The sequence below is a fragment of the Arachis ipaensis genome, chromosome B10 (assembly GCF_059453495.1).
Source record: "Arachis ipaensis isolate K30076 ecotype BB chromosome B10, ASM5945349v1, whole genome shotgun sequence".
Classification (NCBI taxonomy): domain Eukaryota; kingdom Viridiplantae; phylum Streptophyta; class Magnoliopsida; order Fabales; family Fabaceae; genus Arachis; species Arachis ipaensis.
Window position 1 is genome coordinate 140,778,821 of NC_142435.1, and position 26,501 is coordinate 140,805,321.

Genomic DNA, 26,501 nt, shown 5'->3' on the forward strand with positions numbered 1-26,501 from the left:
TCTCTATGGGCATGTATGGAATGATTGGAGTTGAAATTATTTGACTTGGAAATCAAATCTATAGATATATATTATAACTAAATTGAAATTAAAATAATTTTGTATGCTAAAAATTTAAAAAGTTATTTTATCCTTATAAAAGAAGAGTTTGGACTTTGGAGAGGGGAAAGAAAAAGTAGTAGAGGTTCGGTCACTAGCGGTGATAACATCTTGAGGGACTGGAGGTTATTTTATCTGTTCAATTTTATGTTTATAATAATAGTTTTGGAAGCGGTTCGCATATGTCAATCTACGGGACGGAATATGATATTTCATTCATCTCTACTCATTGAGATTTAATATAAATAATGTGAATTGGTCAAGATTTTGGTAATTTGCTTTTAATGTACATGAAGACTAGGAGCCTATGATACACGGACACGACACAGAACACGTCGACACACGAATTTTAAAATCTTATATGACACAGGGACACGCGATATTAAAATCTTATATGACACGGGGACACGCATACATATAAAATATAAAATATTTTTTAGATAAATCGTAATGATATTTTGATATTTTATTGATATTAAAATATAAATTAAATTCTTTTATTATTTTTAATGTCTTATTTTAATTATATCAAGTATTTAAAATATTTTTTTGTTTTAATAAATAATAATATATGCTATATCTAAATTTATTTTAAGAATATAAGTTAAGAATAAGACTGGACACGCTGACACGTGATAATATTTAGGTGTGTCCAGGTGTGTTCGGAGAAGAATTTTTTATTAAGAGACGGTTAGACACAGCAGACATGCGTGTCGGACGAATGTCGATGAATGTCGTGTCCGAAATGTGTCCAACACGCAGACACGGCAACTCAACAAAGTATCCATGCTTCATAGCTAGGAGCTCATCGTAAGCTTCAGACCGGGTAAGTAGTTGGCGAGTATTTAAACCTATACATTGTCTCCTCTATCCATATGCCCCGAAAGCTTGGTTTGTAAAGGTGTGTTTCTTAACTTTTAGCGAAGCCATTTTTCATGTTCCGCGGAGCTGGAAATTTGTTAGCCCTTGATAGCTTTCTAATTTCTATGGATGCTTTCTTGAAAATAGGCCTAGACATATATTTTTTTTTTTCAAATAATTGAAGAAAATAATTTTCAACAATCAACGAATAAAATAAAAAAATATTAGGAAGTCATTAGAATTTATTTTTAGTTATCATTTAGTTATTAATTCAATTTTTTTAGTTTAATAATTTAACAATATATTTTATTTCATATTTTTAAATATTGATGGCTAACTGATAACTAAAAATAAGGGTAATTTATCAAAATATAATATTTGAGTTTTAATATTACCGAAATACAACTTTTACAATTTGGATACCAAAATGCAATTTTTTAGAAATTTATGCAAATCGCGGGAAGGGTCCCACGAATTCTAAATATATATATAAACCGTGGGTGAATTTCACGGTTTACGTTCAAAAGTTATTTGCATAGAAACCGTGGTAAGTGTTCCTCTGTTAGAAGGTAAAATGAGCATAAACAATCTTTTTTGTATAAGGCCTGAACATAGAAAAAATATCAGGCAAATTTTTTTTTTTTAAGTAGATTGTACACTCATAAATAAAATTAGAAAAAATCACAAAAAAATAAAGTTAGAAGTAAGTCAAATTGACTCATGAATAATTAGGTAAATTGAGTTGGAAAATTTATTATTACATGGGTTAAATTTAAACTTATTAAGCTTAGTTTATTTGCTAGTAAATTGGATTTATTTTCACACACTATATTGATAAATTGCTAAATTACATAAGTTATGTGTAAGTTAGTATTCTAAACATTTTGATATTTGAAAAAAAAATTATTTGCTTCTTCAATTATATTATTTATATACTAATATTAATTATTAAATTAATCATTCATATAAAAAAATATATTGAATATATTAGTTAATAGATGAATATGTAATTTTAACATTTTTTTCTCTTTTTTACCTTAGTTAAATTTTTGGTTGCTTTTTTATTATATATAATTTATAAAAATTATATTCATGCTATTTTATTATTACTCACTTTCAATTTTCATATTTACTAGGTAGAAAAAACTCATGTTATTTCAATGAATTTATGAAAAGCAATCAAATAATATATAAATTTTTTATTGGGTATTAAATTAGACTCATACAAAATAGTTAGATTATCACCTACTAATTCATGAGTTTGATGTTAGTTGTAGAATGAATATCACACTTTCATATTATTTATAGGTAATATTATTTATAGGTAATATATATACCAAGTCTATCATCTTACATTTTAATTTTACCTACTAATTAATAATCACACAGAATATATATTATTGTTCCAAAATTTAAAACTAGATTGCAGAGCCACTCCAACTAAGAAGAGCTCTTTCAAAAATTAGCGTATGCCACTAAATGCGGCTAAAATTTTTATATATGAATAATTTTAATGTGAAATACAAAAATATTTGATCATTTTGGTGTTCTACACGGTTGTGGTAGTAACACAAAACGTCGTTGACGTTTTGCGATAAAAAAAATTTTTTAATCATGAAAGAACAAAACGTCGCTGACGTTTTGTAATAAAAAATATTATTTTAATTGAAGAAACACAAAACGTCACTGACGTTTTGTAAATGGCCATAGTTGTGCTCAACACATAGTTTGGTTCATGATGAAGGATTTCACTTCTAGTAATACAATATTAAAAAGAAAAAGTTCACTAAATGCAGCGTGCACACGGTATTCTTTAGTAAAAGGCGAAAGAATAGTTCGCTCTGTGCACACTACGTGGCTGCGTGATTTGTAAAAGTAGCATGCTCTGTCTTTTATATTAACTGTTATGTCAGTACACTAGTTAATTACTCCGATGTGAGACTCCAAATGACAGATATGGACACTCATCACTATCACATTGGTTCCATTGGTTTGTTGTGACTTAATATGACTGCTTTATTTATCTTTTGCACATTGTAGAATCTGGAGTACTGAATTCAATTCAGGACTCAGAAAGAAAAATGGGGTATTCATCTGTAAAATTGTTGCTTGTGATAATTTAACATGTTTTGTAGTGAAATGGCATGAAAATAGTGTAACACCCTCTCAATCATTGCTTTCATGTGTCAATTCATCTCTACTCTTTTGATTTTATCACTAAAATAACTGCACTTTACACTTTACACTTTCTAGTTTCTTCTATCTCTCAAGTGATTAAAAGTTTCATCAAATTCAGTAGAAGAAACTAATCCAATTCATCACATAATCAGATTCCAAAAGAAATGGTTGATATATTTTTTGTCCAGATGATAGAATAGGCAAAAAAAAATGCTTGTCAAACTAAGTATTTTTCTATTCAAAAAAACTAAGCATATAATAGAAATGAGAATAACGATTTAGTGCTACTTTGTGTCAATGACAACTTCATTGAATCTGGAATTTATTTTAAATATTGTGTATTGGCAAAAACACATAAAGTCCCCTTTAAAGATTAGGCTGAAAACAAAATTGTCTTTCAACAATTATTAAATTTTGGCTATAACTCCTGGAAATGCATATCAGATGTTGATATCAAATTGGTTATATTATGCAACTATGAGCCTCACCAAGTACACAAATCTCTAACACTAGAACTAATATGCATATGGTTTTAAATTCGGACAAATTACTAAAAATAAAATATTTAAATATTAAAATTACCAAAATACAACTTTTATAATTTAGATACGAAAAATGCAATTTTTTATAAAATGATGTAAACCGCTAAAGGAGTTTCACGGTTTCTAAATATACAGAATCTGCTGGTGGGTTTCAACGGTTTACGTTGAGGAAGCATTTTGCCAGAAACCTACGATTTCTGTGAGAATGGAAAATAGGCATAAACCGTAGAAAGGGTTCCACGATTTTCATATGAACTAAAAACCAATAAGAAATAATAATATACATGAAAAAGTAGAACACTAAAAAAAATAATATAAAAAATAGGGCAATGTACTGGAATAAAATAAATGAGAGAAAGCTTATGTGTATGTCCTTTTTTATTGTTATTGTTATGTAATCCGTGGGAGGTAACCACGGTTTCCTATTTACATGTAAACCATGCCAGCTTACAACGGTTTACGAAGGAAAAGCTTTGAAAGTAAACCATGGTAGGTCACCATGGTTTAGGAAGGAAACAATTTGCTAGAAACCGTCGTTGGTAGCCACGGTTTATGAAGAAAGTTTGTGGGCATAAAACCTGGTTGGCTACCACGGTTTATGCATGAAGTATATAAATTAGAGATCCGCTGTAAGTCATCACGGATAGTTTGTGGCAAAGCAAATATTTTGGAAGCTTGGTGGTTGAGAGAAAATCTGGGGAGGCGTTGAGAGTTTTGAACCTTTTGGGTGGTGGAGCCATGAACGACGAAGCTCGCATGTACCGATTAAATGGCATTGCGCACGTGGCTGGATACATCGACCAAGAGGTTAGTTATACAACTTTATTATTACTATTATTGTTATTGTTATTGTTATTATTGTTATTATTATTATTATTATTGTTGTTGTTGTTGTGAGTTGTTAGTATTATTATTATTATTATTATTATTATTATTATTATTATTATTATTATTGGGAGTTGTTAGTATTATTATTATTGTAGTTGTTAGTGTTATTATTTCTGTTGGTATTGTTATTATTGTTATTGTTGTTATTATTATTCATATTAATTTTATTATTATCCTTCTTAGTAACTATTGTCGTGGATGTTATTATTATTGTTATTGGTTATTTATTTTTATCACTTTTATTAGAGAAAATAGAAAAGTAATGTGGTTGTATAATAATGTTTTTAAATTATATTTGCTGTTATTAGTATTGGTCGTAGGTTGAGGATTTTCTTATCCACATTTTGCAGCCTACTAGGGTTATTAACAGTGTCCGAAGACAATAGAATATACCTTTACATGACCAGATCATACCGTATCTGGAGACCGCGGGCTTGTATCACTTGGCTAGGCTGAATAGTCAGTGGTTCTGGGTTGATGAGCTTCTACTTAGCGCATTCGTTGAGAGGTGGCGTCCTGAGACACACACCTTTCACATGCCGTTTGGGGAGTACACCATCACTTTGCAAGATGTGGCATATCAGGTGGGTTTGCCCATCGATAGGGAGGCCGTTAGTGGGTGCCTGACTGACTTTGAGAATCTGATAGAGAACGGAAGACCCGCATGGGTGTGGTTTCGCGAGTTGTTTGGCAAGTTACTGCCGCATAATAAAATCAAGCAGATGACGGTGTGCTACACAAGGTTCCATGAGAGGTTTCGACTTCTCCCAGCAGATGCGAGTGAAGAGACCGTGCGCATATACGCGCGTGCCTATATTATGATGTTGTTGTCCTCTCAGCTGTTTGCGGACAAGAACGCAAACCGGGTTTACCTTCGGTGGTTGCCTTATTTGGCATCGATGGACGACTTGGGCCGATATAGCTGGGGCTCGGTTGTACTGGCCTGGTTGTATAGATGTCTTTGTCGTGCGACAAACAAAAACGTGGTTAACTTGGCCGGGCCACTACAGCTTCTACAGTCTTGGATTTTCTAGAGGTTTCCCATGCTCAGACCCAGTGGTTTTGATGTGTTCGGGTTTCCACTTGTATTCAGGTACGGTTTATTTTTTTCGGTCCATAACTTGTTCAATTTAATGTGTTGTCATCCCTTATGACATGCTTTATTGAAACTTGTAGGTGGGCAACATATCTACCGAGAAACGATGCAGTGGATCAAAGAGTGGTGTCTGCACGCCTTTCTTTGGATAGATTGCGTGACCGCGATGTGAGTCGTTTAGTTATTGCTCTTAGAAGTAGTCGTTCATGTTTACTATGATGGTCTAACGTAACATTACCTTCTCCGAGAGAGTTTGTGTGGGATCCTTATTCTTCTCCCGAGGTTGCTGTTGTTGTTCATCCAGAGATACTTGTGGACGAGCACCGTAGGCTATGGACGGAGGTCACTAGGCTGATATATTTTGCTGCGATTGAATGGAATCAGGTGGATAGGGTGGTTCCGCAGTTCGGCGGGTTCAGCATCTCCCTCAGTTGGCTCTGAACATAGATTGGCTCCATGCGAAGGATGGGAGGGGTGGAGATTGATGGTTCCCCAGATATTATCAGGAATGGCATTTGCATTGGGAGAACAGGGTTGATTCAGTCATACCGGTCGATCGAGTAGCTGATCCAGGTCAATCAGCTGAGTACTTGGACTGATGGTGCCGTGTGGCCCACAGATTCCTGTCTCCAGATGTTGCATTTCATGATCCTAGACCGATTGTGTTGACCGAGGAGGCTTGTCACAGAGGATCGTCGCAGGCACCTCCCAGGGTGCAGGTTCCCGACAGACCGGACAACAGGCGAGTGGACCGGCGTTGACGTATAGGCACACGTGCCACCGATCAAGAGTGACGATGGCTCGACGACCGTTTGGATGAGGACCTAGGTGGTGCTGATGATGGAGGTGTTGTGGATCATCGTGTTCCTCGACGTAGAGCCAGGCGACAAGGTGGGTGGGATGGTCGTGGACAGGCTCGAGGTAGGGGTTCATCTGCTGGGGATGATGGTGCTCACCAGGCTATTGGTGTGGATGTTGGGGGTTTGGACACAGGGATGGATCAGCCCACCTATGATGTAGGGGGTAGCTCTCAGATGTTCGGTGGTGTCGGACCACAGGGATTCGCTGACTTTACTACCGCGGCCGTCGGCATGGACATCTATGATCCTGTTAGTCAGTCAGAGTTCTTTAGGGATATCGCAGACATTCTGATTAGTTATGTGTTGTTTTTACATATGGTGGGAACTATGTTTCATTATGTTTTTAGCGGCATCTTTATGGTTTTATGTCTTAGACTGTTGTTATATGGTATTAAACATTTGTGTGTTATATATGTTTTAGGAACTATGGTTATGAACTCATTTGTCACAACTATTACGCTCATTCATAAGCATACCAACGTGTTTCACTTAAACATCTAAAATTAAAGTACTTAAAATGGCGAACTTAATACAATGAACAAACGAACGACATTCATTGATTCAAGACCTAACATTACTCAAATTAAGCATTCCTAGAACAACATAGACGACAACAACAAGACCATAAACATCATAACATCTAGCCATCCCCAGCAGTAGTATGTCTTCACTGGTCACAGTTCCTGCGCGTATGACCAAGCTGACGGCCGAGCGCACAGCGCTTCGGGTGGTTCTCAACAGACTGATCCATGCTCCCACGGATCCTGGTTGCCTTCGGACGTCCTTCCCTAGCATGCCTCATGTTAGGATCAGGAATGATTGTCGGTCCAGCATATGGGGGCCATAGGTCTTTTGGGATAGGCGGAAAAAAACCTTGCTTGTACACGTTGAACACCTCAGTCATACGATACACCTCGTGAACATATGACGCCCAATTCAGGCGCGAGTGTGAGCAACATGCAATGGCGTGACAACATGCATAATGGAGCGCCTGAAAGTGGCCACAATCGCATGTGTGATCCTTAAGGAAAACTCGATAGCTACCTAGCGAGAAGTTTCCGGTCGGTGTGGTCTCAGCCACCGTGTACTCCGATTGGTGCCTGTCGTATAATGTGACGGTGAAGCACATGGAGTCTCTTATGTTCTGATCAATAGCCTTCACCAACGCCTGACAAAATTCATGCCCAGATCCCAGTTGTGCCTCCGCCGTCTATCTGTGGACCACGAATAGCTCAGCAAGCCTCCCATAAGTTGACTTAACCAACGAAGTGACCGAGAGGTTGCAAGTTCCCTTTAACACGGAATTCACACATTCACTAATGTTGGTTGTCATGTGCTCAAACCGTCTACTGCTATCGTCATGTTGGATCCACTTGTCATACTCCATCCGGTTGGCCCAGTCACACATGGCCGGATTCTCAGTGCGCATGATGTCAAACCAGTAATAAAACTCTGCTTCAGTTTTTGTATAAGCAGCATTCACCAGCATCCTCCTTGCATCTTTACCTTTGAAGCTAAGGCTGAAATTCGCTGCCACATGACGAATACAGTACGCTCGAAAAGCACGTGGAGGCAGCCAACCATTTTCGGGGGCCTCAAGTGCAGCCTTTATGCCATTATGCCTGTCAGATATAACAAGGATACCCTCCTGTGGCGTCACATGCGATCGTAGGTTGGACAAGAAGAAGGACCATGAATCTGCATTTTCTCCCTCCACAAGGGCGAAGGCTATCGGGAGGATGTTCGATTTCCCATCCTTCGCTATCCGTCAATACTCACGAGGGGCTTGCAATGTCGGAAGGCCTCGATGCAGGGTGAAAATGTCCAGAAAAGATGATGAAAGTACACCATTGACTCATTGATCTGATCCCTAAGTCGAACAGGAGATGTTTTCAACACAATGACTGTCCCGGCCATGGTCGACTGTACCCCTAGCATTCAACGTGGCAACTCAGCGTACGACTCTTCCTAGTCTCCATATATTTGTGCTACTGCCTTCTGTTTTACCATCCAAACCTTCCTGTAACTAGGCCTGAACCCGTAATCGGCTTCTGTTGCTTGTTGCAAGACCTTTACCGTAACTACAGCATCCGCCCTAACCAACGGAAAAATCCTCGCACAGATAATGTGGTAATCAAGCTGATGGTGATCACTGGAAATAGAGGTGGCCAAGCAAGTGTGCGGACCATTGTACCTCCTAACCTCCCAAGTACCCTTTCGTGCACGAAGCGATATGCGAATCAACCAACTACAACCCTTGCCGAACTCCTTGCATTTTCCATGATACTTCAAATGATCCGATTCCAAGACTCTGTACTCAACACCTCGATGGATGCTATAGTCCTTCACACTCAGAACAGCTTCATTTTTATTCTGGAATAATTGCCCAATCTAAAATTCTGTAGAAGAACCCCCAATTGTAGCACCTCCGTCCGCCTGTTGACCCAGAGCCTCCAAGTTTAGAGTGGAGAAGTGTGGAGGATACTGCTGTGTGCCAGAACTTGAAGGCCCATGCTGTTCATGTGGATTGGCACCTGTGTCATCATCACTGTCCCCAATGATATCTACAGGCTCCTAGTCAGAGTCATCGTTCCGCATTGCATTCTCTACTCGATCAGATTCTCCAAAGGCTTGAACATCATGTATCATGCCACCACCGGTATCCACCTCAAATGCCTACTGCCAGACCCCAGGATTCTCCAACGGTACAGAACCCACTACCTCCGTTCGATCTAAATCATCCGCGAAGGAAGGGGATGCGACCTGCGGAGCAGATGGTCTTGTCGCAGGCATCGAACTAGACGCACCGCCTGCGGCAGTCGAGCTATGAACTGGAGCTGATGTCCCCGAACTATTGACACCAACCTCCAACTTCGCATACAGCTCATGTATTCTGACCTCCGAAAAACTCCTAACACAATGAAACAGAACCTTAATATCTTCATCAGCCGCTAGTACAAACGTATCATACTTAACACCGGTCGAGACAACTGCGATGGGAATCTTGTAGAATAGCTACTTCACCCACTTGCTCCCAAATACCCCAAACTTCTGCAAGATGCTGTTCTTTACATCTGACAAAGTGCTTGATGAACTGATGAATACACTCAATGATTCTCTGTCAGCGAACTTCACACCATATTTTTTACTTCTTTTAATTTTTCCAGAGCAATGCACTAAGACAAGAAAACTCTCTTCCTCACTTGCCATTAAGTGATAATGATCTCTTCAGCAACTTTAATCTCGCTCATATATATATAGAATTCTTCTCCTCCTAAACCGTGGCTGCCTACAAGGATTTATGAGTTTAAAAAACCCTTCATAGACTATGGCTGGCTATAGGGTTTTTTGGTCATATTGTTTCCTTCCTAAACCGTGGTGACCTACCACGGTTTACCTTCAAAGCTTCTCCTTCATAAACCATTGCAGGCTGACACGGTTTACATGTAAATAGGAAACCGTGATTAGCTCCCACAGATTACATAATAATAAAAAAGGACATGCACGTAAGGAAGTTCCAATTGTTGCATTCAGGTAAAGTTTTCTCTAATTTATTTTATTCCAGTACATTGTCCTAAAAAATATTTATCATATAAATAAAATAAATACAATAAAAAATAAAAATATGAAAGAAAGTACTATACATTTTATAATGTCAAACAAAAAGAAAATGTTCTATAATTTTTTTAGTATTGTTAGTACTCTTTAATTTAGTATCATTTTAGATTATAAATTTTTATTATTTATAACTCTTTTGTTACTTATACTTAGTATATATTAAAAACGAAAATAAAGTACATTGAAAAGTACAATAAAAACGAAAATAAAAAACGAAAAAAAATTTCATACAAATATAGTATATAATAATTACAACCAATAACATATATCATATGAAAAAAATTATAATAAGTAAATAAAATTCATATAAATAAAACCAAATAAAAAAATAAAAAATTTTATACACAACATAAATATAGTACAATAAAGGATACAGAAAAAGAATTTATATAAACAAAAAATAATAAAAATATCATAAAAATTAATAAAAATAAAAATTTATATCAACAATAGTTGTCATATGAATAAAAAAATACAATAAAAATATGACATCAGAACACTAAAAAAATAACATCAAAATACTAAAAATATAATATAAAAAATATTTATCATATAAATAAAAAAATACAATAAAAAATATAAAAATCAAAATATGAAAGAGAGTACTAAAAATATTAAAAAAAAAATAAAATATTTATATTTGCAATGATTGAAATAAATTTGGAAAATTTTGATGAAAAAAAAATTTGGAACCAAGAACATACACAAAGAACTACTGTGAAAGTTATATGGTTACTTGCATTCTTTTTATAGAAGAAAATAAAAGGTAGAGTTGGTAGAAATGGAATAAATTTTTCACCAAATTTCTCAACGGTAATTAACCTTCCCCAACGTGAATGCAGAAACTTGAATTTTTTGCTTCACATGAACGTACGTTCACAGGTGAAAGCGCTTCTGGGTTCAGAGTTTCAAAAAGTTGTCAAACATATAAAATGGGACGTTAAAGACATTCAAACGGGCTTATCTCTTTCCCAACATGAACCCCAAACACACTCATAGTTGAAGACTTCTCCAGTATAAACCGCTGGAACCCTTCTACGGTTTATGCACATTGCTATATACACAGAAACCGTAGAACCCCTACCACAGTTTTTTCACAAAATCCTTCATACAAAAACCGTTGAACCCCTACCACAGTTTACATGTATTTAGAAACCGTGGGAATTCATCAATGGTTTATATAGTTTGGTGAAAAGTTGTATTTTTGTATTCAAACTGCAAAAGTTGTATTTCTGTTATTTTGGAGTTCAAATGTTTTATTTTGGTATTTTGCCCTAAAAATAATAAATTCTGGTAATTTTCTAGTATTTCTCAATAAAAAAATCATGCTAATTGAAGGAAAAGATCATTGTCAAATGAACTTGTAATAGGATGATTTTTTATTAAAAAATAAAAAATATACTATATTTCAAAAAACAAAATATAAGAATTGAATTATACAAAGTACAGTTAAATTAATTTTTTTAGGGAAAGAAAAATTAGGTGAGCCTATCGTTAAATTGAATGGGTCTCGATAAATATGAAATTTGTATTTATTTATTTATTATACATTATGTATGTATGATTTTGACCGTACGCTATTCACTCTGAATATCATCTCCATCATATTATACCTTTCTTAACTTGAACGTTGGAGTAGCTTTGTAAGTGTCCATTGGCACTGTTTTTAGAAAAATCGACGTACACTTCATCCCGTCCAAGAAAAAGCAAGTTCAAGCACTGAGTAGGACAAACTATACCTTAGAGCCGGCTACTCACGCAGGAACAAAAATGATCCGGGCCCACAATAGCAACAATCTCGGAACCTGGTATAACTGGTAGAGATAACCTCCCTAACAACCGCTCTACTCAAACTATCACTATCCCAACAAGTTCGGATAACATCCAGCATAGACTCCGTCAAACTAGCAACAAAGATACCAATAACAAACCTAATACGAGTAACAAACTGCACAACAACAATTCTCTTTATATAAGAGTAACCTGCAAATAAAGAGGTATACAATTCATTCTAGTTTCTACTCTGAACTCTCTCACACTCATACTTACTTGAGCGTTGGAGTCCCTTTGCAGGTATCCAATGCCGCCTCCCCACAAGAAGACGAGGTTCCATAGTCTTTACTCCAAGGAAAGCCAGTTCAAGCATCAGTAGAACGATCTATACCTCGGAGTTCACTTTCACACAGGAACATTTGGCGCCCATCGTGGGGCCGAAATTTTTCTAACCCCTCAACTATTTACTCTGCATATTTTTTCATTTCTTTTTGCAGGACACGAGACATGGCGGACGAGCACAGTCACGCTCATTCCGATATCAATCATGCCGAAATTTTGGCAATCAATGAAGCCCTCAGGGACGAAAATTAAAGAATGGCCGAGCTCCTGCGACAGATGGAGCATGACCGTAGCAAAGGAGAACACTGAAAACAAGAACGACAATGATGAACACACATCGGAAACTAAACACGCCATCCCAAAAACCTCAAAAACAACCACGAAAAGAACCAACCCCTTCACAAAAGAAGTTATGAACTTTGAAATGCCCAAAAACTTCACCTTACCTTCAACCCTAAAACCCTACCAAGGAATAGGAGACCTAAATGTCTACGTCACCAAGTTCCATGCCATGATGTTCATGAATAAGGAGTCTGACCCAATCCTATGCCGAACCTTCCCAACCTTCCTGGACGGAGCCGCCTTAATCTGGTTCTCCAACCTACCCGAGGGTTCCATCTCAAGCTTTGATGAGCTGGTTGACCAGTTTGTCAATCATTTCACTGCATCCAAAATATATGTTCACAATTCTGATTACCTGAGCACCATCAAGCAAGGGTCGAACGAAAGCCTAAAAGACTACATGACTAGATTCGCTGAAGCAACCAACAAAATACCCAACCTAAACCCTGAAGTGCACCTCCACGCCCTAAAAAGTGGCCTCTGACCAGGGAAATTCCAAGAATCCATAGGGATAGCAAAACCAAAGACCCTAGCCGAGTTCCGAGAAAAAGCGAAAACTCAGATCAAAATTGAAGAATTTCGAGCACTACGAAGAGCAGAAAAACCTACTCCAAATAGGGAAGAAGAAAGACAAAACAGACACCCGACTAGCAGGACAGACCAGAGGTCGTTCAGATTAACTCCTAAGTTCGACAGCTATACCCCCTTTAACGCAAAAAGAGAGGACATTATAAAAGATATACTACACTGAAAACTCATCAAACCCCCAAACAGAGCTGGTACATATCAGGACCAGCGACATGTGGACAGATCAAAGTATTGTGCTTTCCACCAAAAGTATGGCCACACCACAGACGACTGCGTAATAGCAAAAGATGTCCTTGAGAAGCTGGCCCGCCAGGGACTGCTAGACAAATATATCGACAGCCGAGGACGAAGGCGAAACACAGAAGACCTTGGCCAACAACCCAAAGCAACTGACAATTCCCGAGATAAAGGGAAAAAAGGTAGATAGTGATATCAATCCACCACGTAGGATAATAAACTGCATTTCTGGTGGTTTTGTAGGTGGCGGATGTACGAACTCGGCAAGAAATAGGACATATCGAGCAATGATGACGATGACAGAATCAACTTCATCCCAACCTATCAACAAGGACAAGCCAGAAATTTCATTCGTCCCGAAGGACTAAAAGGCAAATGATAGAAACCTGGATGACCTAGTTGTCATCACAGCACAGGTCGGAGAACCACTAGTAAAGAAAATCTTGATGGATCCAGGAAGCAGCGCGGACGTGCTGTTCTATTCAACGTTCCAAAAGATGAAATTGAGCGACAAGAACCTCCAACCATCTTCCGGAGAACTGGTAGATTTCTCAGGTGAGCGTGTCTCCATCGAGGTTATATTTGGTTACAAACCACTTTTGGAGAATATCCTAACAGCAAGACAGTAGATATACAGTATCTTGTCGTGGATTGCAAAAACCCTTATAACATTATTTTGGGCAGACCATCTTTGAATGCATTCAATGCTATTGTTTCTACTGTGCATTTATGTGTTAAGTTCCTTTTGCAGGATAACAAAGTCATTACTATCCACGGAGATCAGAAAGAGGCCAGACAGTGCTATAACGCCAGCCTGAAAAATGAACAGCCAAGACAACCCGAACAGCAATACGTCCAAGCAGTTTATAACTCAGATCAACTACTTGCCCTGGCCGACCTGGATCCCAGAACTAACCATCAAGAAAGGCCGATGCCAATAGACGACCTCACTAAAATTCAATTAACAAATGACGAAGCTAAGTATACATACCTCGGCAACGCACTAAAAAAGGAAGAACATGATCAATTAACCGAACTACTAAGACACAACACTGACCTGTTCGCATGGACCCCAGTAGATATGCCAGGAATAGATCCCAACGTCATCTGCCACAAGTTAGCCATCAACCCGACAGTCCGACCTATAGCTCAAAAGAAACGACACCTCGGCACTGACAAGAGAGCAGCCTCTCTGGAAGAAACTCAAAAGCTACTTAACGCTGGCTTCATCAAAGAACTCAGATCCTCTACTTGGTTAGCCAACGTGGTAATGGTAAAAAAGAACAATGGTAAGTGGAGGATGTGTGTGGACTATACAGACCTTAACAAATCCTGTCCAAAGGATGCATACCCCCTCCCATGCATTGATAAACTTGTTGATAGTTCCTCTAGTTTTCAATGTTTAAGTTTCATGGATGCCTATTCTGGCTATAATCAAATCCTTATGCACGAGACTGACCAATATAAAACTGCTTTTATTACTGACAATGGAAATTTCTGTTATAAGGTTATGCCATTTGGACTCAAAAATGCAGGTGCTACCTACCAACGACTTATGGACAAAATTTTCATAAATCAAATCAGACGAAACATAGAAGTCTATATCGATGATATGGTGGCAAAATCAACACATACGGTAGACCACGTTAAAGACCTAACAGAGATATTCCAACAACTCCGAAAGTACAATATGAAGCTTAACCCTGAAAAATGTGCTTTTGGAGTACAGAGTGGAAATTCCTCGGCTTCATGCTCACTTGCCGAGGTATTGAAGCAAACCCCGAAAAATGCCAGGCAATCCTAAACATGCAAAGCCCAAAGACGGTCAAAGAGGTCCAACAACTAACTGGCCGACTTGCAGCCTTGGCCAGGTTCCTGCCTCGCATAGCCCACCGATCACATCATTTTTTTAAAAATCTACAGAAACAAGAAGAATTTCACTGGACCGAGGAATGCAAAACAGCTTTCACCGAACTCAAGGCCATACTTTCAGCTCCTCCAATCCTCCAAACTCCAGAAGCTGGTAAACCACTCTATCTATATTTATCTATTACTAACCAGGCTATCAGTTCTATCTTGGTAACAGAAACAGAAAAATAGCAACACCCAGTATACTTCGTCAGCAATTCTCTTCAAAACACCAAAGTTCGTTACCCAAATACTGACGAAGCCCGAGCTAGCAGGAAGATTAATCAAATGGTCGATCGAGCTGTCAGAATATGATATCCAATACCAATCCAGAGGAGCCATCAAATCACAAGCACTAGCCGACTTTATTGCAGAACTCACTGCAGAAGAGCAGGATCCTAAAGATAACATATGGACACTATATGTTGATGGAGCGTCAAACAGCAAAGTTTCCGGAGCAGGAATACTCCTCGAAGACAAACACGGAACACAATTAGAGCAATCCCTGTAATTTACTTTTCATGCAAGCAATAACCAAGCAGAGTACGAAGCTCTAATAGCAGGACTTCGACTGGCTCACACAATGGGAATAACACATTTAAACGTCAAATGTGACTCCATCCTTGTGGTGTAACAGGTAACAGGTAATTTCCAGGTAAAAGACCCGTTATTAGAAAAATACAATATCATAGTCAATAACCTCGTCAGTAATTTTCAAAAATTTAATATATCCCACATACCTCGGGAACAAAATGATAGAGTAGATATTCTCTCAAAATTAGCAACAACAAGAAGTCAAACTGCACCACCTATCTTATCCCAACTAACACTCGAAGAGCCTAGTGTTATGCTAACATCAATCTCGAGTATTTCGTAGGAAGATGACTGGAGATCACCCTTCATAACTTACTCGCAAACAGGTCACATCCCTAGCAACATCCAAAATCGACGAAAGTTCAAACGAAGAGCGAGTTTTTACACAATGCTCGGAACCGAATTATACAAAAGAGGATTCACAAGACCTCTCCTAAGATGTCTAAACACGGCAGAAGCCAAACTGGAAATAGATGAAGTTCATGAAGGAGTCTGTGGAACACACATCGGCGGCTGGAGTCTAGCTGCCAAAATCCTCCGAGCTGGTTACTATTGGCCGACGATACAACAAGACTGCATGAATAAAGTTAAACATTGTGACCACTGCCAACGTCATGCACCAATCATTCATAACCCAGCCGAGCAGTTACATACAATTCGAGATATGCTGGCCATTCAACAAATGGGGGCTAGATATCCTCGGACTATTTCCACCCGCTCCAGGCCAGGTTAAATTTTTAATTGTCGCCATAGATTACTTTACAAAATGGATAGAGGCTACACCATTGGCAAAAATCACTTCCGAAAAATGATTTCTTTTGTATGGAAAAACATACTATGCCGCTTTGGTATTCCTCAATTCATTATTACCAATAATGGTAGAGAATTTATAGATCAAAAGTTCACAAATTTCTTACAAAATTTCAAAATAGTTCAACAGTTCTCTTATGTCGAACATCCACAAACTAACGGCTTAGCTGAAGCCGCCAATAAGATCATTTTGTAGGGCCTTAAAAAGAAGCTCGACAACTCAAAAGGAGAATGGGCCGAGCTTATTCCTGAAGTACTATGGAGCTATAACACAACTGAACAATCATCAACAAAGGAAACACCTTTCAGGCTAGTATACGGATGCGATGCCATGATACCAATTGAGGTATCTCTACAAAATCCCAGAACAACAAATATCAATGAAAGCGATAATATTGAAAACAGAAGAGCCGAGGTCGACCTCGTAGAGGAAGATTGAGACAAATCAGCACTACAACAATTAGCGGCAAAATGAGTTATAGCTCGGAAATATAACAAGAAACTCAAAACAAGGAAATTCTCAGAAGGAGACCTAGTACTCAGAAAAGTTGAAGATATATGAAAGCCACAAGGACATGGAAAACTAAGTGCAAATTGGGAGGGACCATTCAGAATACAAAAAGTCATCGGCAAGAGAGCATACAAAATACAAAAGCTCGATGGAACTACCCTACCAAACGCTTGGAACATATCCTATCTGAAAATGTATTTCAGCTAGTCTATAAATCGGACATGGTGATGCACTCTTTTTCCTACTACCAGATTTTATCCCTGAGGAGGGTTTTGCTGGAGAAGTTTTAATGAGGCACACCACCCTGTATTCTTTTCAATCAATTTTATGCAAACTAAAAACAACTATCTATATCATATCTCACACTCCACTCGGGTGACTAAATTTAAACACACAATACTAACTTTCCGACGCATTCAAGCACATCTGACGAAAAACAAATCAAAGATTCCATACGTTTATCAAACCCAGTTCTAACCTTATCAAACTTTTTCAAACCAAAAGCATATACTGCCAAATAAACACAGTCAAACGTCTGCAAATAGCACTAATAGTACATATCTCGTTCCACAGTCTTATACACAAATCCAAAACGCAAACTGTTTAGAGGTACAAAAAACAAACACTTGTACCCTACTTCATCTCCTAATCATTCGATTCTCACAAACAAACAAATACTAATATGCCAAAATATTTTTCAAACAATTCAAACATGAAATATGAACAAAGTCAAAACCTTAATATTATCATATTTTTTTGGCTAAAGGCCAGCAGTTTATAACAAAAAGCTGAGCGGCTATGAGTCAAACAAGTTCAAAAAACCTACATACACAAACAAAGCTTATTACAAACTTAAACATCAGGGTTTTCACCCTCACCCTCAACACCATCCTCATCCTCCACCAACTCATCACCAACAACAACTTTACAAGGGTCTATCTTTGACAAATCAGCAACAGGCGCCAGAAGCCTCGCTTGATCAACAGCCCTCTCAAATCTAGCCGAAAACATTTCCAAACCATGATCCTCCTTCTCAGTCTCAGCCTGTTTTTTCTCTACACCAAGCACCACAAGTCTAGCTTCAAGGGAAGTATTCTTCTCCTTCAATTCTTTCTCAACTTTCTCACAGGTCGTCAACCTCTCTTACAACGAATTGACCAAGTCAAGAGCATCACGCAACTTGCTCGACTTCTCCACATTCTCCTGCATCAGCTGAGTCATGGAAGCTTTATCAAAGGCGTCCCGAGCATGTTTAAGCTCCTGAGTCCAACCTATGCATATCAAACGAACTCCCAGAACTTGAATAACATAGAAACAACCCCAATCAAGCAAACAACACAAAGGGAAGCTAAAATACAGAAATAATAAAGATTACCTGCAAGTACTGAGCAACACCAACATCACCAACTTCATGGATAAGCTTCACATCAGAAGGACTTTGAGCATGCTCATCAGTAACAACAGGGCAGGAAAAATGTTCACCCCAGACAGATGTCAAATCTTCACTTCCCCTATAACCATGTAAAGCCCTCTGATTTTCAGTAAATGTTTTAACCTGTTCCAAATCAATGCCCTTTCCACCGAGCTTATCCTCGGCCCCATCAATGTCTTTCTCTTTCCTCTCCATTTTCTTCCTTTTATAGCTAACCTTCTTAACTGGGGAACCCTGATTCACCTCGGCACCCACCTCGGCAGCAACCTGACTGCTCGAACCTTGCCTCTCAACATTCTTTGACCGAAAAAAGGCCCGTAAACAACTAGACGTCACCTTGGGAGCTTTCTCCACTACAAAAAGTCAAAGACAGTAAAAAAACCAAGGAGCAACACATTCATACAAAAAAATGAAAGAGACCAGAATTATTTACCTATATATTCAGACAAAGCATCTTTATCAGACTCAAGTTCAAGAATATCCACAACAGAAAGCAGAGAAGACGATGATATATGATTTACTAAGAATTCAACAACAATTTCATTCCTATACTCCATTATATCCATACCTAGAATTTGCCTAGGCCTTGGAACCCAGAATACGGGGAATCTCTCAAGCAAACAATGATCAACATACCACAGAAAATCACTCTCAACTACACCAATTTTCAAAAACATAGATTTAAAACCCTTAAACGACGAACGGTATAAGCTGAAAATAGCACGCCCAGGGGCACTGTCAAGATTCATCTAACACCCCCTCTTCACACCCTTGCATTGAAACAGCGCGAAGAACATCTATCAAAATTTCAAAAGCCCTAACAAACGCCCAAGAATTGGGATGCAATTGTGATGGGGTACATTTCAATTGCATCAAAATGCCACATTCAAACTCAGAAAACGGAAACCTAACCCCTAACTCCATGAAAACAACACTGTACATATAGAAGTATTCAAACCCCTCACCTCGATGGAAAACCCGATCACTAGCATTGCATGGCGAAAACCTAAGGTTTATCCCACTACCCTCCCTAACCCGAGACGACGGCAAACCCAATTGAGACACACTAAGGTCATCATCAAAACTGGAAACCCAACCCTTCACCGAATCAGCAACCCACCCGTACGGATTCACAGGATCCCAAACAAATATCTCTTCTACAATCTTATCAGTATCATCAGCCACCTCTTTCTTTTTCTTACCCTTAACCCTCTTGTCAACCACTACAACCTTCCCCTTATCCATCAGCAAAGATACAACGAAACCAGAAGAAGAGAAACAAAAGCAGAAAGCAGAAACCACTAACCTTTTTTGCTCATTTCCAAATGCCGCAGAAAAGAAGTAGAACAAGAACAGTAAACCAAGAGTCCAGAAAACTCACCAACTAACTAGCCATGTCCCCAGATAAAAAACCAAAATCCCCAAACAAATTTCAACCATTGATTGCAAATACCAATTCCCATATCAACGATCCTGATCCACGACCGTCTCCATTCTCAATACAGCATTAAAAATGCACGTCTCCCGAAAATCTCTCTCCCTTACAATTAATTTACCGCCCAAAATTTCAACCTTGACTAATTTTTCAAAAACCCCGTGAGCAAACAAGTCGACCTTGGGGGATGCCATTATACTCGGTCCCGAGCTGTATAATAAGCTCGACCTGTTATAGCTCGGCCTTGAAAAACAGGTCAAGCTTGGGGCTATGATCCGTTACTCAAACCCTGGCCCACAATAGCAACAATCTCGGAACCTGGTATAACTGGCAGAGATAACCTCCCTAACAACTGCTCCACTCAAACTATCACTATCCCAACAAGTTCGGATAACAACCAGCATAGACTCCGTCAAACTAGCAATAAAGATACCAATAACAAACCTGATACGAATAACAAACCGCACAACAACAATTTTCTTTATATAAGAGTAACCTGCAAATAAAGATGTATACAATTCATTCTAGTTTCTACTCTGAACTCTCTCATACTCATACTTACTTGAGCGTTGGAGTCCCTTTGCAGGTATCCAACGCCGCCTCCCCACAAGAAGACAACGTTCCATAGTCTTTACTCCAAGGAAAGCCAGTTCAAGCATCAGTAGAACGAGCTATACCTCGGAGTTCACTTTCACATAAGAACAAAAAATAATAAGAGTTATTAGGCGGAATATCATCAATGATCAAAAAGAAAATATTCCTTGTAACTCTAAGATTCCATGTATTCATACCTTGACTCAAAACATAAAGTCATGCCCAATAAGAATAAAAGATAGATTCACACGAAAAGGGTGGCCCCTACCACATACCCTACCTCTTTAAAGATGTCGGACACGACATAAGAAACCAGTCTTACTTATCCAAATAAGTAACGACCTCTCCCAATCTCTCCTACTATCTCTATCTCCATTAAAAGATAGATCCTAACATATCTCTCAAAAATGAAGGGAACAGTCATCCACCTAAAAAGGTGGTGGAACTACTCCAAAAAAGGTGGTTATTGGCTCTATTATAAATATAATGATACCCTCAAGTATATTTACGTTCTAACCTACTAAAAACTTGCAAAAAGTCCTTGCTAACTTAAATATTGGAATTTTTTGTAGGTACCACCCCACCTCCTCACGAAAAACTATGGTGCTTCGCCATAAGAACAAGTCAGACGCTGCCTCACAAAGACATTAGACTTCACGTCCAGACCAAAATCAATGTTTCAGGTAACCCTCAAAATACCATAGTTGTCCCTTAGTTAATGAATTATTAAATTGACATATTTATGAAGCTACATTTGATTGAGGTAATTTTAAAAATTGTATAAATAAAATTTGAAGAAATAAACAATTGAGCGGAAGAAATTTTTTTTTTTGAAATCAAACATATGCTCACTTCATATTGAAAAGTTATATTTAAAATGAATATGAATTTTTTTTTAAATCTAATTCAATGGTTTTAATTTAGACTATCAAATTTTATTCTTTTGACAGATATATTTTTAAAATTTAAATTATATCTGGTTTAAAATTAAAATTGAGGTATTATTAAATTTCCCGTAACAAATAATAGTAGTAGATGGCAAAAATTTTTTTATTAGTTCTTTATGCATTTTACAAATTGTGAAAAGTTGTTATCACTAAAGACAAAAATTATGCACCAATAGTCAATATTAATGCATTATTTTAAGTTTATTTTCCATATTTTATCTAGAAATTAATTTTTGGTCTTAGTAAGTACTAAAATTTGTATAAAGAACTAAAATATAAACCATTTTAATTAGTTTTTTTTATTTTCATCTTTAAATCATTGTCCTATATTAAAGCTCAAATATAAGTAACAAAATGTTAAAAGGTATTTTACACACAATGCTTAGGTAATTTTTGTCCGTTCATAATTTTTTTTTCAATCTTTTCAATTTTATTTGTGTACAAGATATAATGTAAAAATTCAATAATAAAAAAACTGTACATACTTTATACAAAAATAATATTATAACCAAATAAAAATTTTGAAGTGAACAATTACATATTTTTAAGTTTATTTTCTTTTTTAAAATAATATGTCAATCTACGGTTAAAATTTGTATGTTATTTTTGTATTGATGTCATTTTTTTCTCTTTTTCTGTAATCACGATTTTTGGTTTAGCATTCTGTTTATTTTAAATGAATGTTTTGTATAAATAATAAATTATTTTTCAAGACATAACTTATAATTCGTTAAGATCAATTCTACTGATTATTAAGAGTAATATTAAGACAATAACGTAAAGTTATATTATTTAACTTAATATTTATAATTTTATATATATAATATCTATAATTATATATTTATTATATCTAAGATTATTTATTTATTTTAGTAATAATTAAAAATAAAAAATAAAAAATATGACTCTTTATTTTTAAACTATTATTCTCAAATATTTTTAAGGGTAAATAACACTATTAAACCGAATCGAAAAGAACGTATCGTAATTCATCCAAAACAGAAATCCACACGTGAATCACCCAAGCAGCATTTCTATACAAATTGAAACAGCATTGTTAGATTTAGGTTCCTATGTAAATCAAAAGAGGTGTGGTCGAATTATTCATTATCAAAGTAAATCTAATAGGGGTCTTTCGATTTATGTGAACGTACACAAAGTTTTCATATAAATCTACAACATCTATTTCGATTTATATATATATAGCACCTATCCTAGTAAATCTCATGGAGCCAATTCGATTTATGTACAAAAGGTGTGATGGTGTAATTCGAATGGGACTGATTAGATTTAATAGGATCAGAACGCCTATAAATATAAAACCAAGGTCAGTTGAGAATGAGAGTAAAAACCACAATGGCTAATGAAGAGAGCTTTGTAGTATTAGTGCACTATAGAGGGTCGATAAAGAAAAAAAAATACGGTCAGAAATTAAGTTCACTGATAAGGATCCCCTTAATAATTTTTCTAAAACCTTCAACTAGTTTCAATGAGTTCTTGAATTCTATAATCCAGAAGTTGGGGTTACAAGGCGTGAAACGGGTTGAAAAGTTGTTTTATAGAATCCCGATCTCAGTTTTGCGGGATGATGTGAAGTACGATTTGTTAGTAATAGGTAGTGATGAGGATTTGGAAGTTCTATTTCATTGTCGCCAGCAGTTTTCCGAGGTGAGGATGCCTGAGTTGTTGGCCAAGCTTGTGGATGTGGTTTCCAGCGCAGGCGGTTCGAACCGGAACCCCCAAGCCGTTGCAACGGCCGCATGTTCTACTTTGAGGCCAAGTGGTGCCTCGTCATCGATGCCTGTGATTGCGCCTGAGGCAATGTTGGTTGCATCCTCATCCTTCGCAGTGGATCTAAATCGCAGTGGTGACAGAGCAGTTGGTATTGTTGATACGGCACCGGTTTCGTTGCATGGGTTTGCACCGGATGGTGTAGATGATGTATTACGGGATGATGATGAGGATGACGATGTGGAGCCGGACATGATTGCTGATGAGAGTGGTGAAGATATAGTAGGGAGCAATCCAGTTGGGGGGTGCGGGAGGGTCTAGTTCAGGGACGCTGCAGTACCCCCTCACTTTTCTACGTTGGACTTGGATGCTATGAGACAACAGGCGGATCATTCCGAACATGTTGGATTCAGTGCTAGAGGCACACAGCAAGGCGGGGGGGGGGGGGTAACAAAGTTTCAGGTCAGTCAACAGTTTCAGGACAAAGAGGAGGCCGTGTTAAGTGTGAAGACCTACAACATCCGACGCGGGGTTCAGTACAAGGTGGTTCAGTCCGATTATCGCAAGTATTATGGGAAGTGTAAGGAGTTCGGCAATGGGTGCGCATGGTGTATTCGGATAAGTCTTCGGCAGCACAAAGGGATTTGGGAGGTGAAACGGTACAATAGCCCTCATACTTCTCTAGCCACCTCGATATCGAGTGACCACAGGAGTCTCGACTATCATGTGATCTTAGCATTCATAATGCCGATGGTTAGAGCTGATGCTGCCGTGTGTATCAAGGTCCTCCTGAATGCGACAGAGGCACATTTCGGTTTTAGACCAACTTATAGGAGGATTTGGATGGCGAAGAAGAAGGCAGTGGCACAAATCTACGGAGACTGGGATGAGTCATACAGTGAGCTGCCATGATGGGTTCTAGGTGTACAAGTGACGATGCCAGAAAGTGTTGTAGTTATGAGGACGAGTCCTGTGCGTGTGGGAGGGCAAGTGGATGATGCCCATGCGTACTTCCACCATCTTTTTTGGACATTCCCACCATGTATTGAGGCTTTCCGGCATTGCAAGCCGTTGGTTAGCATCGATGGTACCCACTTGTACGGAAAATATGGGGGGACATTGCTCGTTGCGATTGCTCAGGACGGGAATTCCAACATCCTACCTATTGCATTCGCACTTGTGGAGGGTGAGAATGCTGAGTCATGGGCATTTTTCCTCTCCTACCTCCGCCAGCACGTCACTCTGCAGCCAGGCATCTTAGTGATATCAGATCGGCACAATGGCATAAAGGCTGCATTAGAGGCACCTGAGGGCGGTTGGCTACCACCCGCTGCCTACCGTGCATTCTGTATTTGACACGTGGCTGCCAACTTTGCCCTCACCTTTAAGGGCAAGGATGCACGGAGGCTTCTGGTGAACGCAGCTTATGCCAAGACCGAGGTGGAATTCAATTATTAGTTTGATATCCTCCGTTCTGAAGATCCGGCCATGTGTGATTGGGCTAACAGGATTGACTATACACTATGGACACAGCATCGGGATGAGGGAAGGAGATTCGGGCATATGACGACAAATATCTCTGAGTGTGTGAACTCGATTCTTAAGGGGGTTAGGAACCTTCCAGTGTGTTCTCTGGTGAAGTCCTCGTACGGACGGTTGGCGGAGCTTTTTGTGCGCAAGGGAAGAGAGGCAGAGGCACAGCTGGGTACCGGACAACAATTTAGCCAGCAGCTGGTTAAGGCTATAGAGGCCAATCTAAAGGCGTCTCGGTGTTTTACAGTGACTTTGTATGACAGGGAGAACTCCGAGTTCACAGTGGCGGAGATCACCCCTACTGGATCATTTTCACTTGGTAGTTATAGAGTGTCACTACAGGCACAGACATGTGATTGCGGTTATTTCCAAGCACTTCATTATCCATGTCCTCATGCCTTGGCCTGTTGTGCGTATTCACGTCTGACATGGCACCCCTATGTACATGAGGTATATAGCCTGAGGTTGGTATTCAACGTGTATTGGATGGGATTTACCCCACCAATACCAGAGGGTTTTTGGCCACCATACGATGGACCGACAGTCATCCCAGACCCCTCCATGAGGCGTGCCGCTGAAGGACGCCCCCGAAGCACTAGGATCCGGACTAGCATGGATGAGGCTGACCCAAACAGACTGAAGACATGCGGGTTGTGTCGAGAAGCAGGACACACATGTAGGCGATGTCCACAAGGTGGGTTCGGATCGGCACCAAGAGACTCAGCCTAGGCCTTACTTAGTTATTTAGCATAAGAGTATGTCAGCATTTAGGTTATGTGTTGTCATGTTCAGTGTTATTGGGTTTACGTACCACCAACTCTTAGTTGTATCCTTTTATGTATTTCCAATGTAATTGGGTAATGTCGTCATCGTTATATATAGTATCTATGTTGGAAACTATTGTATTAATTTCCAGATGTGTTGCTTAAGTTACTTTTTATCCTTTTTGAACGCTCGATTTGTTCTGCTTCAACAACGGATACATCGGTTATGCATAAACATATCACAAGTTAAACATAGTAAAACATAAGTAACACGTGCAACGATACATCTAGGAAATCATGCTCTCATGCAGCACATACATGTAACAATAACTCATCCAAATAGATGCGACCCTGTGAAGCAGCATCGTGCCCGTTGGACTCTACGAGGTCTATCGGTGAGTGGCAGCTCATCCTCATCCGCACCGTCGCCAGCTGCCTCCTCCTCCTGTACAACCAGTGTGGGTGGTCTGGAAGATCCGCCCTCAGTCTGTGGAGGTGGCCCAGAAGGCCTAGTCACAATCTGCGGGCCTGCTAGGTGAGCTGAAGGAGGAGTACCACCCAAGGCAAAAGGCTCGTGTGGCATGCCAGACGGAGAAGCATTCAGATCAACGACAAGGTGTGACTGGGGTCCGGTGGCAGAATGTCTCTAACGTGCTGCCTCGTCCTCCTGCATGATAACACTAATCTCCTCCAAAAAATGTGAGGATCCGAACTCCGCATCAAGCCCATCACTAGTGAGCTTGTCCGACAACAAACGACCAGGGCTAACCCATGTCTGGCTCTCATGGACAGGATGGTCATCATTGGGGACACCAACA

The 26,501-nt window shown here is 38.6% G+C and overlaps 2 protein-coding genes and 1 non-coding gene across 3 annotated transcripts; 1 reads left to right on the top strand and 2 right to left on the bottom strand.

Annotated features, from left to right (window-relative positions):
- Positions 1–2,707: 2,707 nt before the first annotated feature.
- Positions 2,708–2,820, bottom strand: LOC148581927 (U5 spliceosomal RNA). The gene has a single exon (XR_015895866.1). It is a non-coding gene; the product is annotated as a U5 spliceosomal RNA (small nuclear RNA).
- Positions 2,821–7,191: 4,371 nt separating this feature from the next.
- On the bottom strand, positions 7,192–7,653 carry LOC107621423 (uncharacterized). The gene has a single exon (XM_016323445.1). It carries the CDS (start codon positions 7,651–7,653, stop codon positions 7,192–7,194), a length of 462 nt encoding a protein of 153 aa, XP_016178931.1.
- A 17,221-nt stretch (positions 7,654–24,874) lies between these two features.
- Positions 24,875–25,648, top strand: LOC148581928 (uncharacterized). Its single transcript, XM_088494512.1, has one exon. The coding sequence runs from the start codon at positions 24,875–24,877 to the stop codon at positions 25,646–25,648; it is 774 nt and encodes a 257-aa protein (XP_088350638.1).
- The last annotated feature ends 853 nt before the right edge of the window (positions 25,649–26,501 follow it).